Below are 16,406 nucleotides of genomic sequence, written 5' to 3'. Positions count from 1 at the left end.
CTTCTTTGGCAATGAATGTTTGTGGCTCCTTGTGAAGGGTGTCAATGATTGTCTTGTGGACAACTGTCAGATCAGCAGTCTTCCCCATTATTGTGTAGCCTAGTGAACCAAACTGAGAGGCCATTTTGAAGGCTCAGGAAACCTTTGCAGGTGTTTTGAGTTGATTAGCTGATTGGCATGTCACCATATTCTCATTTGTTGAGATAGTGAATTGGTGGGTTTTTGTTAAATGTGAGCCAAAATCATCACAATTAAAAGAACCAAAGACTTAAACTACTTCAGTCTGTGTGCATTGAATTTATTTAATACACGAGTTTCACAATTTGAGTTGAATTACTGAAATAAATGAACTTTTCCACGACATTCTAATTTATTGAGATGCACCTGTATATTTGTAAAGGCTTGTGGGAGGCGTGCTTTTGGAGATAAACACAATTGTACTAATAAACATATATTCATTATGATGAAACAGCAACTATTCTAAAAAAAACCTTTTGTGAAAAAAGGGTGTATACACTGGACTGAACCTTTTAGTATTTCAAACACAAGAACAGCATACTACCAAGATAATATTGCCTTCTAGTGGCGGCAATGCATACGGCATTTCATGAATCAAATGAAATGGTCGTACCTTTATTGTAATTATAAGAAAATCGCCAGGGCAGCACTATCATTTCCTTTAACGTTATGTATATTTTTTCGTATAATTATATATTTAATTTATAGTATATTTTTAAAAAAATAGTTTCCACTGAAGTATACAATTTTGGAAGATGTAGGAAAGATGAGCTGATTTTAAATAGATTACAATTTGGGCACACAGGACTAAATGCATCACTATACAAAATAGGTAAACATATTACAGGTAAATGTGCTTTTTGTGGGGTAATAGAAACTGTTGAACATGTAATATTAAAATGTCGGTAATATGATATAGAGAGAATTAAAATGATAAAGAACTTAAATGGTAATAATAAAGAAAAAAATAAGATAAAATGGATATTAAGAAAATTATTAAGAGAAGGTAGTAATCAAAGAATAGTAATGGAATATATAGTAGAAACAGGATTAAATAAACGAATTTGATAGTTAAATAAATAAATAAATAAATAAAGCAAAGGAATAGGGGAACACACATGCTGGTTTTTTTTGGCATGGGAGCTGAACACGTAGCAGCCAGAAATACAGCTTAGGTGAGCCCGAAATAAAATATGAATAGAGGCGGGACTATCATCCATGTATGATTAGAAACAGTTGGTGGCGGTATGTGCCTATGGTGCGGAATACGCCAAAAAATTCCAAAGAAGAAGAAGTAGTTTCCACTGTTTTATCCATAAACATAATATATACTTTTTTGTATTTATTATGTATATGGATAAAAAGCTGAGACTTTATATGAAATCAAAGTTTAAATGAATTCTTAAGTTTTAACTTTATATTGTAGTTTATATCATAAAGTAAATTGTGTTATGAGCACAATATGTACAGTGAGCACTTTGACAAGACAATGCCAGACCGTCAGGTTTAGGGATGGAGCTAAATCATCTAAATCATCAGGATTTCATAGCTTATCATAAATCTGTGCTTATTATATATATTTTTTTCCTTTTTAGCCAATTGCAAACAGGACAACGCAAGCCGAAGAAAGCCTGTTCTCTGCATGTCCAAGAGAGTAGGCTATACTTCCACAGTCTAATGTAGTATTAGTACTAGTTAAAACCCAGAACAGCCCTGAATGAATGGCCAGAATTACCCTGGTCATATTCAAACCACACACTCTCTCTCCCCCCCTTACTTGTTTCTTACTTTGTTTAATACTTATTACACAGTACTATTATAAAACTACATTTCATGATTATTTATTTTACTTTATAATTTACTATTAATTTATTCTTCATTATTGTCTATTCTGTATTATTCCACCCTTGATATTACATATTCTACTTGCTATTATTCATCTATTGTTATTCATTTATTTATTATGGTATTATACATATAATTTATGCTATTATAAATCTATTATATACTGTTGTACTCGCTTTTTATATTATTCACTTTACTACAAGTTGTACAACATATACTTTCTAATATTACATATCACTTTTACTGTGCGCTGTATCAGTGCATAATATTTGACCACTGTAGCTGTAAGTTTTACTGGATCCATAAAGGATTATCAGTTGCATTTCTTATTGTTTGTTGTGGAGTTTATCTGTATAGATTGCTATCAAAATAAAAAGCAGACTACCAAGAGTGTCACTTTTTGATTTGTATTTGCTAGTTGTATTTAATTTTCTCAATGATGGTAAATTATTAGTGCTTAAAGATGTATTATTTAGATTTTCTTCCAGCATTTCAAAGGGAATGAGCTGTGTTCTGACCTGAAGCACAAGCAAAGCTCAAATGTTGGGGTTGAAGACAGAGAAAGCAATGAAATAACTTAATTTCATTTAATGTACATTCAAATTACAAAACATGTATATGTCACAGTTATACTACATTAACATTAGCATTGTAAACCGACAAAATCAATCAAATCAACAAGTGAGACAAAATTAATAATTTTCCAAACCTAACTAAATAACTGGAGACAGAGTTATTTTTAACTCCATGTAGATCACAGACCTCTGAAATCGGTTGATAAATGTAAACGTTATCGTGTTTTTTTCCAGAAAAAACCGCAGCTCCTCCGTTTACCTCCATTTATTTTTAAGGCAGTCTTGCCCTCACAAACATGGCGGACGCGTTGACGTATCGCAGCAACGGCTCAAAGCGGCCAATGATGTCTATGGTTTTATCCCGCCTCGGAAATGCCGCACACTCAGCGCATGCGCAATTCACCGCTTGACCCGGGGAGAAGCAGCGTCGCCATTTTGGTTCTGAAGGGGGGCCTGCTGTCACCACGTGAAGACGAGAAGCCCCAGACAGCGAAGTTCGGGGGGCTTTTACGATACGGCAGACAATCCGGCCAGAGGATCGAGGATTCAGATTCATGATCAGAGCAAAGTCACGGTGACCAGTACTCAAGAAGAAGAAGAAGAAGCATGCCCTCGGTAACTCTACCGCCGAAGGAGAACGCTCTCTTTAAGAGAATATTGGTAAGTTGGGGGAAATATATCTGCTAACGAACGCAGGATTGTTAATAATAGAAAGCAAGCGTGTGTCAACCCCCTTCATATTTTAGCCAGGATCTCTCTCCGCTGACCTCAAGAGAAACCTCCTAGGAGTCTTTTGCAAGCTAACAAGAGAGCATTGGCATTGCTTTAATACTCGTAACATGACAATTAGCTCATACACGTTCACGCACTTTGAGAGCAGATGAGCTTGCCTGACAGAGCAGCTAACTGCCTTAGAAAGTTAAGCGCAAAGTTCAGTGATTTGATAGCTGTGTGGACGGAATAAACATTAAACGATGCTACAAAGTCGCTTTATTAATTTGCAGCAGTAACAACGTTGAGTGCTTCGTGCATTAAGTCGTGTCAAAACACGGGGTTGAATCGATTAGTCACCGTACAAGTGAACGGAATGAAAATTAATCCATTTAAAGCAACACTAACCTCAAAATAATATAGTATGAAACATACGAAGGCAGTGTTGTAATAGTTACGTTAGTGTGTTGTTTACACATGTTATGATTTATGTACATCATTATACATCATCTATGCCTCAAATCTGCTGTCATATGCTAACCGGACAAATCATGCATTTAACAGGAACTATCATTAAATTGTATTAAAAAAATAAAATAAAATAGAAGCTTTAGTTCATGAATCATGATTTGTTAGTCATGTCAAGGGAGGGACATTATCATTCTGGAAAGCTTTTGATCGGACAAAAGTGGGTGTAATGCAAGATGGGTCAATTAATATTGATTATTTAATATACTGGATATATTGTGTTGAATAAATACACTGTTACTGAGATTTAATAACAGTTACACTCTAAATTTGTCAACATATAGTAGCACACTAGCATATAATGTGTGTTATATGCTGACACTAGCATGTAGCAAAGCTGGTTTTACTAAAAGCTGCAAAACTTTGTGATTACACATAGACTTTAATAAGATTATGCCACAAAATACAGGTCTAATTGATCAAGTATCAAGTTCACACAGAAACCAAAGGGAACGTACTTTGGGAGATAGACTAGCTTGACGGGTTGGCTGTGTCTCAAAACCTGGTTAGCTGTCTGCCTAGACAACATTTAGGCCTAGGATCATGCTTTTTGGTAGTTTGGACACAGCTGGTAAAATGCCTACTCTGATAGTGAACAATTAGAAATCATTTTAAACATCCAAATGATGAACTTTTGTTATGAAAATCTTTGTGCTTTAAGAAGTAGTTTTTAGGTCATAGTGACTCAACAGCAACTTGCCCAGTCATTGCTATTAATTAGTAATGTGTATTAATGACCAGTCATGAAATGGCCTCAAATGGTTGTTCTTACTGATTGTTAGACCGTCCTGATTTTTGTTATTCCAGAATACAGAGTTAGAAATTCAAAGTCATCTGACGGTGGTTTATTTGTTTTTTCTAACATCTGTTTCTGTTCTGTCACAGGGAGGGAGCTTAAATTGCTAGAAGGCCTTATTGTGATTTAATTTCTTTGACTCACACATTACATTTCAGTCATGATAACAATGCCAACAGCAGTGCCTAAAGATGTCTGTCCCTTAAACACGATTATGCCAGAGGGTATTCTTTCACGTTACTGTTATGTTGATATTTGGCAGACAGCTCTCCTGGGATGTCTAAACTGTTGTGGTGACCAAAGTAGATTGTAATCTGTTTGTAATCAACATCTCACCATCATAGCCTTTTTTCTGAGCCTGCCATGGGCGTTTTAGCAGTATTGTGAACTACTTTAATAAGAGTTGCACCAGTAAAGGCTGGAATACGCTACACCTGGTAGTGTATGATAGGCTTGCCACGAAAGACAGTGGTGACGGTGATACCGGTGTTAAGCCGCAACACCGGTTATGTCACTTGCCCACCGCGTCACCGACCCCCACCGTCGTTTTGATTTTTTATAGTAATAAAAATAATTTAGTTCAGTAAAAGAACAGACACTACAATTAAAAACTGAACGCGGCTGCTCAATGCAGCGTGCCAAACGACAGTCGCATCACAGATCAGATTTAGTTTCTCCAGCGAGGAGAGTGAGTCGAGCTGACTGACAAGAAGAGTGAGTCGAGACAGACAAGACGATCGCGGATGATTTAGTTTCGAAACGAAATGCAAAAGCGCCTGTTTGGCAATAGTTTGGATTTTGAAAAGCCTGTTGACTTTTGCCGTTTATCTAAGGTGATTTTGGAAGTTTTTTTTAAACATTCGTTTCTTATTTAATTGTTCCACATTGTTTGCAGATTTTTACTTTATTTAAACTTTGTGTCATTTATTTTTTACATCAAGGTGTATGCCGTGCCTCCAAGCTATCTTACTCGTTTTGCTAATAAACGTTCTACGTTTCTTATTTATTTGGTTATATATTATACATGTTTACTTAGCCTATTTCCAGTTTTGTATAGGCCTACCTATTTAAACTTTATGTAAGTTATTTGTTATGTTATATTAGGCATGGACTGCCCTATAGCATGGTGTATTTTTATATGTTTTGTTAATAAAAGTTCTATGTTTTATATATAGGCTAAAGTGAGTTTGACATTGTATTTTGTTGTTGCATTCAAGCAATTGACGCTGATTCGCTAATAAAATGCGCACGGCGCGTTTAAGCTATTTAAAAGCAAAGGAAAGCGAGGAAAAGAGGGGAAATTCAAATGAAGTAAAAACGAACAATTTCTTTACGCCGAATTGCCGCTATTTGAAAGTGAAAGTAAAATGCGCACAGCGAGGAAAAGAGGGAACGCCCCCGTCCCCGCCCCCGCCGTGATACCAGTGTTGTTACACGTCGATTAACCGGTGGGAAAATCTCCTCACCGTCACAACCCTAGTGTATGACCTCAGTGACTGTTTACAAAGTCGGTAAGTGTATGATGCCTAGTGTTTAAAAATCTGTTCAGATTTTTAGTCGTGTAGCGTATTCCAGCCTTAAGCAGCAGATCATTAAGGGGATCATGACAGGAGGTGCGGCTTTCTTCTCTGATTCTTTTCTGGCATTGATATCTTGATTATCCAGCTCATGTCTTTGCAGGAGTTTGTGAACTCCTTTAGCCTTTGTGTGTCTTCTACGTAGTCCCAAGGTGATTCACACTTCTATAACACTGATATATATTTGTTGTATCACACTGATTTTGTAATTGGAATTGTTACATGTGTCACACTTACTTTCTGTGTGGTTTGAAGTGTTAGGAAGATGTACATCGCTAACCACACGCCTTAACCCTACTTTCATTTTGCCTAATGTGCACTGAAAGTGTAATTATTAGCGTGCTTTTTCCATTTTATGTCTTGCAGAGATGCTACGAACACAAGCAGTACAGAAATGGGCTCAAGTTTTGCAAACAGATCCTGTCCAACCAGAAGTTCGCCGAACATGGAGGTAAGACCATTCTCGGGCATTCATTACTTCAGTTTCTCATCATTTTGACTAATTAAATTTGTTGGGCACACAATGATTTCTTTTTTTTTCCATCTTGCAGAGACCCTTGCAATGAAAGGACTGACTCTGAACTGCTTGGGCCGAAAGGAGGAGGCGTATGACCTAGTGCGACGTGGCTTACGAAACGATCTGAAGAGTCATGTCTGTATCCTTAACACTTTTTCCACTGTCAGTGGATTCATAAATAAGCATTGTCAAAAGAAGTCATTTCTGTATCCAACTGTTAGTGATTGACTTACACTTTAAGGCATTTTTTGGTTCTTATTCTCAAATGTCTGGCAACTGTACAGAACAGATGACGTCACGGTGTAATTTAATGAATAGGTACAGTTAGTACAACACGATTAATCAAAATAAAACCATCATGGCCTAGTCAAATTGCAAGGGCTTTGATTTAATTAAATACATATATGTGCTTTTTAAAAATTATTATTTAAATAAAAAAAAAAATGTATTGTACAGTAACAAAAAATATTATATCAAAATTATATTATATAATCACAACATTTTGGGCCAAATTGTGCAGCTCTACAAACAAGCACAGCAAACCTGGAGCTTTTTATACTTTTCGAACTTCGCATTTTAAATCACAGTCACAATTTTGGTCATAAAAGTAGTCATTTAATTATTTTACCACCAAATCGTACAGCCCTAGGTGCAGAGCTGTTTCCTGTCCTTAACTCTTCTTCAGGTTGGCACGTTTATGGTTTGCTTCAGCGCTCGGATAAAAAGTATGACGAGGCCATCAAGTGCTACAGGAATGCTCTTAAATGGGACAAAGACAATCTTCAAATCCTCAGAGATCTCTCACTGCTGCAGATCCAAATGAGGGACCTCGAAGGTTACAGGGTAAGTTATTTTGAATGTTAAGTGCTTCCATGTCTCAAGAAACTACAATTTTCCATGGAACAAGCCAATAAAAATACAGTTTCCACCCCCCCCCCAAAGTCCTTCTATCACTCAAATTGTTATGGTCATAATATTATTTGTAACATTTTCTCTCTCACAGGAGACCAGGTACCAGTTACTGCAGTTGCGACCGGCTCAAAGAGCCTCCTGGATCGGTTATGCCATCGCGTACCACCTTCTGGAAGATTATGAGATGGCAGCTAAGATCGTGGAGGAGTTCCGCAAAACACAACAGGTATTATTTTCACTGCTTCCTGTAAGTTGTCATCTACACTAAGTGTATTGTTGCAGACAGCTTAGTAGGGGATACCACCAAGTGTTTGTTTTTGGATGCCACTGAGGTTTGTTGTTGATTGTGTTTCAGACGTCTCCAGATAAAGTGGATTACGAGTACAGTGAGCTGTTGCTTTATCAGAATCAGCTGTTGAGGGAGGCCGGGCTTAACAAAGAAGCCCTCGATCACCTGACCAACTTTGAAAAACAGATATGTGACAAACTGGCTGTAGAGGAGACACGAGGTGTGTTTTTTTTGTATGCATATATATTGGTTATCGCCTGATATTAGAGAGTTTCTTTTTTTATGGCTGATTTGATGATTATCTGTGCGTTCTCATTTTTCAGTTTTTTTGCATTTACTTTAATTTGCTGTCATCTAATGCTCACTTAGTTTATATTTAAAACAAACATTAATATAATAACACTGTTAAAGCTTTAGCAAATATCAGAATGATTATTCACATTTTAATGCTGAACAATTTAATGTTATGATGCTGAAATTCACTTATAGCATTTAAATTGAAGTACAGTTGACCTTTTGGGGTGGGTCAGATTTCATAATGTTTTTGGAAGCAGGCTCTAATGCTTTCCAAGGCTGCATTTACTGATTTGCTGCTCAAAAAACATTTCTTATTATTAATGTTGAAAACTTCTATGAATATGTGGAAACTGATACATTTTTAGGATGAAATTGATCGATGAATTGAAAGTTTACAAGAACCGCATTTATTTGCAATAGAAATATTTTGTAACATTATACATGTAATTTTCATCAATTTAATGTGTCCTTGTATTCATTTCTTTTATTTTTAAATGACTGACTCTAAACTTTTGAATGGAAATTTATTTTTGCATTAAACAAAATAACAGAATTTGAATATTAATTTTATATCTCTGATTTTGGCATCCCTATGTGTGTCATGAATTTGTTTATCGTCTGGTGTCACCGTTTTTTAAAAGCAACGTATGTTGGTATGTGTGTAGGAGAGCTGCTTCTCAAGTTAGATCGGGCTGGTGAAGCTACGGAGGTCTACCACCGACTGCTGGAGAGAAACCCTGAGAACTGGAGCTACTATCAAGGGCTAGAGAAAGCACTCAAACCAAGTAACTGCACATTCTTCTGAACACAGCAAATCTTGGCTGGTTTTAATTTCTATTAGTCCCTTACTCGATGTCTGCTTTCAGAGAGTGTGGAGGAGAAGCAGAAAATCTATGAAGATGCCTGGGTTAAGTATCCTAAAGGCCTGGTGCCAAGAAGACTTCCTCTCAACTTCCTCACAGGTCAGTGCCAGTCTTGTCAAATCAATAGAAGTGTTATGCTCTCATAATGTGTTTGTGTATATGACCGCATTTGGCTCTCGCAGGTGAGAAGTTTAGAGAGTGTTTGGATCGCTATCTGAGGATGAACTTCAGCAAAGGATGCCCGCCTGTCTTTACCACACTGAAATCACTCTGCCATCAAAAAGACAAGGTGAGACGGGGCAATATAACCAACAAAATGTGTAGAAGTTTCTTCTGGACTTTAACATTTAAGAACAGACACCATTTTTATAACATGTTCCTGTCTTCTGCAGGTAGCAATAATTGAGGAATTAGTTGTGGGCTATGAAAAAAGTTTGAGAACTTGTAAAATGTTCAACCAAAATGGTGAGTACATGTAAACCAGGGATCCTCAAATCTGGCCCACGAGATCCACTTTCCTGCTGAGTTTAGCTCCAACCCTAATCAAACCCACCTGAGCATGCTAATCGATGTCTTCAGGATCATTAGAAAATCACAGGTAGGGGAGTTTGATCAGGGTTGGAGCTAAACTCTGCAGCGCATTGGCCCTCCAGGGCAAGATTTGAGGAACCCTGATGTAAACAGATTTTAATGACGGATGACAGTGGTGCCAAAGTTCTCACTGTGGACATGTGTTGCTGAATTTGCAGATGATGGGAAAACCGAGGCGCCCACTACTTTACTGTGGGTTCAGTATTTCCTGGCCCAGCATTTCAACCATATCGGCAAACAGACGCTTGCCTTCGAGTACATCAACACAGCAATCGAAAGCACCCCCACCCTCATAGAGCTCTTCCTCATCAAGGCGAAGATATATAAGGTGAAGCACACTCACGTCGTTGAAACAGTTTGATGTAAAAGAAATGAGACACTTTTACATGGTTTCAAAATGTTCTCAAGATAGAAACCATTAAATAGAACATGAGAGTGACTTTATTTTCCATGTCTTGTTCTCTTGAAAGCATGCGGGTAACATCCGTGAAGCTGCTCGCTGGATGGATGAGGCCCAGGCTCTGGACACTGCTGACCGCTTCATCAACTCCAAGTGTGCCAAGTATTTGCTCAAGGCTGGACTTATCAAAGAGGCTGAAGAGATGTGTTCCAAGTTCACACGGGTTAGTATGGTGAAGGTCACATGCTTGTGAGAATGCACTTAAAATAACACCAGTTATTATTACATATATAATATGGGTTAAATGGTCAGATTTTAAAAATAATTTAATAATTTTATTCAGTAAGAGTGCATTAAAATGATCAAAAGTAACAGTAAAGACTTGTATAATGTTGCAAAAGGTTTCTATTTTAAATTAAGAAATGTTTTTGAGCACTAAATCAGCATATTAGAATGATTTTCGAAGATCACTTGACACTGAAGACTGGAGTAACGGCTGCTTAAAAATTAACCTTTGCCGTCACAGAAATAAATTACATTTTTAAAGGTGACATATCATGAAAATCTGACTTTTCCAGGTTTTAAGTGCTTTAATCGGGTCCCTGGTGCATCAACCAACCAAGGAAACATGAAAAAGTTTAACCCAGTAACTTCGTTTTGGTAAGCCTTTTTCTGCAAGCGTCTGAAAAAACGAGCGCGTCTGATTTTGCTCCCTTGGTGACGTGGCAAAGGGATCTCATTATAATAATTCCTCCCCTTAATCTGTAAGTTCTCTCCCCAGGTGCCGTCATTTTGATTTCACAAGCGACAACGGTGTACCAGTTCTAATGCCATAGCGAAAGTTTGAGCAAAACATGCTAACTGTTCTGTCTTTGGCTGCACAGACGAGCACAGAACACTGTTGTCCCAGACTCAGAGGAGACAACAGAGCAGTGGATTTATTGATTTATTTACTGTATATTGCTGCTGCCACACAGATCTAAAATAGACATGCAATTTATTTCCCAGCAGTTTACCTTCGCAGACATAACCGACTGCTTTTGTAACTTGTGTGTTTTTAACGTAAACTTGTGTGTCAATAAGAACTTAGTTTAGTACTCACATGAGGGCCTTTCGCACCGCTGGAACCTTTTCATAGTACCAGAACTAATTGTGGAACTACCCACTTTTCGGCATGTTCGCACCGCCGGAACTGGGTGCGATTTTAGTACCGGACTGCCTTTTTCGAGAACCAAATTAGCTCCTACTCCGGAGCAGGGTCTAACCAGCACAACTGGTACTAATTCTGACGTAAGTAGACATTGATTGGCCAAACGAGTACGAGAACGCCCTCACCCGCCATTATTTAAAACGCTGTGTAAACATACTGTAAACATTGTGTCAACTTATTTCGCAAGTATGGAGAACAGCGATAGATGGATGGACGCTGAAGTGCATGCACTTGTAGCAAATGTAGCACTGCCAGTTGTCGTTGGAGATTCTTAGTCCTCCTTTCCATTCTTTCAATCGCTTTACGTATACATCGACTTTCCATGTCCACTGTGAAACCCGCGAGACACAACAAAAACACAGCTTCGATCACAGCGTCCTCCATCCTCCTGTTGTTAATGTTGTTCTTCTTTGTTTCTGTTGTTGAACGCCGCGCACAAATGACGACGCTGTCGACCGGCTTACGTCACTTCTTAGTACACACTGTCCGTGCGAATGCAACCCTTTAAATGGTACTGGGAAATAGTTCGCGCAAAATCGTCCCAGTACTTTAGTACTGTACATTTAGTTCTGGAACTAAAGCGGTGCGAAAGGGCCTATGCTGTGACATCCGCTTTCTGTCCGTGTGCTTCGGTTGTGTGCACTCAGAAAACCGTATATCATACGTTTAAACTCATATGATTTAAAACACATGATTTCAGCGCGATAAACATGATAATCAGAACCAAAACAGATGTTTTAGCTGGTCCAAGCTGTAATGGCGCAGCTTTATTCTGGAAAAGGGGGTGGGGAGCAGCAGCTCGTTTGCATTTAAAGAAACAGTCCCGAAAAACAGCATGTTTCTGCATCCACTCAAAATAGGCATTTTCAAAATGTTATAATAAATTATATGTGGAGTATTTTGAGCTGAAACGTCACAGACACATTCTGGGGACACTAAAGACTTATATTACATATTGTAAAAAGGGGCATAATATGTCTCCTTTAAATATATTAAAATTGAAAACAGTTAATAATCAATATTACGGTTTTTGTTGCATTTTTTTAATCAAATAAATGCAGCCTTGATGAGCACAAGAGAAACTTTTTTTTTATCTTACTGCCCCCAAACTTTTGAATGGTAGTGTGTTATTTTAGTTACTATATAAAATCATTTTAAAAGACAAATCTTTTCATTTGGAGGCATTGCCTCTGGCAGCCGTTTTCTTGGCTTGCATGTTCAGCTCCAGAAAGACTGAAATAGTAAAATATTGGTTAACATTATATTTTAGGAGCATTGAAAGCAGTAACATTTTTTCCTCCTTTGACCAAAAACCCCTTTTCAGTTTTTTCAGCGCATTTTTGTGCAAAAACTGACAGATTAACGGTTTAAGCAATAATTCACTTGTCCCTTGTAATTGAAATTTGGGACTTACTACATGCCCTACAATTTCCATAATGACCTTTTAATCTCTCACATTAATTTTTCCAAGAGTCATTATCAAAAACACATCAGTCTGAATGTATCCGATCTCTATCACCTGCAGGAAGGAACCTCTGCTGTAGAGAATCTGAATGAGATGCAGTGCATGTGGTTCCAGACGGAGTGTGCTCTGGCCTACAAGTCCTTGAACAAATATGGAGAGGCGCTGAAGAAGTGCCATGAAATTGAGAGGGTAAATCTTGCAGAATTAGATACTATCAGATGTTAATTTTAGCTGTAGTTCGCAAACTGACGTGAATAGCTCTATGCTATATCTGTAGGCTGATATTGATTGAGTGATGCAATAGAATTGTTTTTACCATGAATATAGCCATTGCTGCTGACATTGCATTAAATCATAAATAAATACCCAATGGTCTGAAATATCCTGACACTTTCATCTTTGTTGTTAACAGCATTTTGTGGAGATAACAGATGACCAGTTCGACTTCCACACATACTGTATGCGGAAGATGACGTTGCGTTCTTACGTCGATTTGCTCAATCTAGAGGACGTGTTGCGTATGCACCCTTTTTACTTCAAGGCAGCACGTACAGCCATCGAGATCTACCTCAGCCTTCATGATAACCCGCTCTCCGATGACAACAAGGAGTCGCAGGCCGACAATGGGGATCTTATTTATTTGAATTTTAATAGCTATTTTTGCATAAAATATTACCCAGTCATTTAATCAAGAGATTAAAGGATTCCACCATTAAAGGTTTGGTCACATTTGAAAAAATTAAGTCACTAGAGGTCACAGTCTCACTGTACTGTTGGTTGCTCTTTGGTGTTTCTACTGGGTTCCTGTATCAGACCATTTCAGAAAGCAGATCGCTGTCTGCAGTCTCTTTGGTGATTGTTCAATCACATTGCTGCTCATAAATTTGAACTACACCAATGGCCACTTTCACTCAAGTGACCAGATATTAATGACTTCTGATTGCTTTGTTGCTGTGAAACCCTTTAGCATGAGTGTACCACTACATTCTTTTAGCTGTTCATTTAGCATCTTACCTTTTTGTTGTATGCAGCTGCTAAGATGATGGTTTTTCTGGACCCCTCCTCTGAGGGGATGGCTGCCGAGCTGGCTACCTCCTTGAACGAGTCCCTAACAGGCAGAACCATTAAGGTACAATAACCATAAACCGAACCGAATAAAATTGTGATATTTCTCACAAAAAGCATGATGCTACATCTCTCATATTTGTATGTGTGAATATCAGACGTGTACCGAGGTTCTCCAGGCGTTAAGGGACGGCAGTCTGGGCTCGCAGCAGGAGAAAATTCTCGAATCGTACCGTGCGTCTTGCCATGGTATCTATCCCTATGCTTTAGCCTTCATGCCCCCCAGTTACCAGGACAACTCTGCGGTGACCACCAATGGAGACCTGTCCCCCTGTGACCACGAGGACATGCCCAATGAGATGTGAGCGTTTCAGGAAGGGAGCAGGGTGGCCGTTTTATGGCGTCAGCATTTTGAGACCAGATGCTCCACTGAGGTTGAGACTCTACTGCACTAACGAGACCATGGTTACCTTCTTTTCCACTCACGGAAGCAAGCGAGCAATAGGGGAAAAACCTGTTTTACAATAATTTTTTTTTCTCCTTTCTATCTTGTTTTGCTTTTTAAAAAAAAATAAAAAATTTGCCAATGGCCGCTCCACTGAGGTTGAGACTCTACTGCACTAACGAGACCATGGTTACCTTCTTTTCCACTCACGGAAGCAAGCGAGCAATAGGGGAAAAACCTGTTTTACAATAATTTTTTTTTTCTCCTTTCTATCTTGTTTTGCTTTTTAAAAAAAAATAAAAAATTTGCCAATGGCGTCTCTTATGCTAGAACAGAATACATGGTATTAAAGAGAAAGATTGATCAAGATGGTCACAGTGAACTCATTGGGCCTAATTCCTGTTTATCTGACACATGCATCTTGCTTAACATGTTTTTAAGAGTAATTTATATAAGATAATATTAAAAAGAACCGAATAATATCAGGAGGAGCAATACTTTTGGTCCTGGTTTGACTTGCGTGGTCGTGTGCCAAACCTGTGGGGCGGACCTTTAGATGCAGATGATGGCACCTGTTGCGAGGGTACGTGGGAAGGGGGGTTTGGGGGTGTGGGGAGTGTGTGGCACTGAATTAATGTGGCTGGGCAGAAACTGTTCCAGGATCAGCCACCAGGGGGAGCCAGCAGTGAAAACCCACCACGTCTGCTGGGAGGAGACACTGATGTTCAGCCAATAAGCTGATAACAGTCGATTAAAAGGTCACCTGGAGTGCCGATGAGAGGCAGATGTGCATGTCTTTATTTTATTATTTTTCTCTTTCATTCTCTGCTGCCTTTCGGTTTTCCAGTGAATGTCTTAGAGGCGGCAGTGGCATCTGTTGGACCTGTAGGACTTTTACTGTGACAGTTTCTGTTGGGTTTGTTTGGCATCTTTTATTTTTTTCTCCCACTCATTGTTTGGTGTCTCATGTTGGTTTCAAACTTTCTGTTTATGATTTTTTCCCCCCATAATACAGGACTCCATCAAACATACCACTGTCTGAATTCTGAGAACATGTCCTGTCATTTGACACTCACACAGTTACAAATAAAACAAAATAACATGACTGTGATGTATTTCTCTTGTTTTTTTAATTTCCACATTTGGTTTTGGTTACAATGTATGATGTAACAGTTTCATCTCTTAGAAAATACAGAACACAAGAATTTGCAGGGGTTTTGCTAAAGTTAAACCAAACGTTTGCAGGTGAAAAGAGCTAGAATTTGTACCTTTATAAATATTTATTTTTACTTTACTCATTTGGGCTTTACTTTTATTGGTTATTTATCAATAAGATGACTTTAAAATCTATTCAAATGTATAACAGCCTTGATTCATGTGCAATAGTAGTGGTTCTCAACATTTTAATCCATCCCCAATATTCAGATTTTTCCAGTTGTTTGTGATTACCTGGATAAAAATTAAGAATAAGAATTTTGTACTCCGAATTTCTACCCTGTAAATATTTGAGAACTGCCATAGCTTGTAGTTATTAGATTATAGTAGTTTTACAAATGTATTAATTTCTATTATTTTTCCAGGTCTAAATATATTTTTTCCTTTCCCTTTTTATTAATTATGCTTCCTCATATAACCAGTTTTTTTCTTCTTATCTTGATTGATTTAAAGTTATTTTGGCTTATGAGTCATCATTAGGTCTCCTGGTTGAGAACCACTGTGCTATAGGTAAATTGAAGTAAATTTCCTATCCTTTTTTAGACATTATAACCATCTTTCATGTATTCACATGTTAAGACAACAAGCGTTCCTGGATGTAATATTTTGTTTGTGATGAAGTAATTTAGACTTGTTAGAGTCTGGCTTTGGGCGCCGCGTCTGTCTGTCGGTTCTCATGTTGGCTCTGAGAGCTGAGGAAAGTGTGGTCCAGGTTAAGGTATGTGGTAAGGAACTCTGGGAAATCATTCTTCTGCACTAATTCTAGAAACATGGACACAGCAGTCATCAACCTCTGTTTGTCCCTAAAAAGAGTGGAAATAGAGAAAAGGTCAGTGTTTCTCAATGTGAGCTCTTGGGCAATCACAGAGGTGCCATATATATTTGTTTTAATTTTAGTTTATATGTTTTAATATTTTTTTTGTAATATTTTTATTTCAGTTAAAATAAAATTTTTGTAAGTTAGAACTTTAATGTATTTCAGTTAGTTGCCAAGGCAACAACAAGTTTTTTTCCCAAGTTTTTCATCTAAACGTGTGTGTATATATATATATATATATATATACAGTGGGGCAAAAAAGTATTTAGT

The 16,406-nt window shown here is 37.8% G+C and overlaps 2 protein-coding genes across 2 annotated transcripts in view; one reads left to right on the top strand and one right to left on the bottom strand.

Moving 5' to 3' along the window:
- The first annotated feature begins 2,830 nt into the window (after positions 1-2,830).
- naa15a (N-alpha-acetyltransferase 15, NatA auxiliary subunit a) lies at positions 2,831-15,209 on the top strand. Its single transcript, XM_016232251.1, has 17 exons — positions 2,831-3,098; positions 6,417-6,501; positions 6,602-6,706; positions 7,253-7,410; positions 7,571-7,705; positions 7,835-7,988; positions 8,731-8,850; positions 8,932-9,027; positions 9,111-9,217; positions 9,321-9,393; positions 9,678-9,847; positions 9,990-10,142; positions 12,655-12,783; positions 13,007-13,273; positions 13,601-13,723; positions 13,818-14,093; positions 14,263-15,209. The coding sequence occupies exons 1-16, from the start codon at positions 3,045-3,047 to the stop codon at positions 14,022-14,024; spliced, it is 2,136 nt and encodes a 711-aa protein (XP_016087737.1). The 5' UTR covers positions 2,831-3,044; the 3' UTR covers positions 14,025-14,093; positions 14,263-15,209.
- A 13-nt stretch (positions 15,210-15,222) lies between these two features.
- Positions 15,223-16,406, bottom strand: part of ugl (ureidoglycolate lyase) — a 14,049-nt gene continuing 12,865 nt past the window's right edge. The window contains exon 15 of the mRNA XM_016232319.1: positions 15,223-16,122. Coding sequence (XP_016087805.1) covers positions 15,954-16,122 — 169 coding nt within the window. The 3' untranslated portion in view covers positions 15,223-15,953. The remainder of the gene's footprint in view (positions 16,123-16,406) is intronic.

The sequence above is a fragment of the Sinocyclocheilus grahami genome, unplaced genomic scaffold, assembly GCF_001515645.1.
Source record: "Sinocyclocheilus grahami isolate Dianchi unplaced genomic scaffold, SAMN03320097.WGS_v1.1 scaffold409.1, whole genome shotgun sequence".
In the NCBI taxonomy this organism is placed as follows: Eukaryota; Metazoa; Chordata; class Actinopteri; order Cypriniformes; family Cyprinidae; genus Sinocyclocheilus; species Sinocyclocheilus grahami.
This window is presented reverse-complemented; position numbering and strand designations above follow the sequence as displayed.

Excerpts from the sequence above, each read along its gene's own strand:
- naa15a (XM_016232251.1), top strand. The coding sequence starts at position 3,045 with ATGCCCTCGGTAACTCTACCGCCGAAGGAGAACGCTCTCTTTAAGAGA. Across the intron at positions 3,099-6,416 it reads CTCTCTTTAAGAGAATATTG|AGATGCTACGAACACAAGCA; the intron begins GTAAGTTGGGGG and ends TATGTCTTGCAG. Across the intron at positions 9,218-9,320 it reads TCTGCCATCAAAAAGACAAG|GTAGCAATAATTGAGGAATT; the intron begins GTGAGACGGGGC and ends TGTCTTCTGCAG.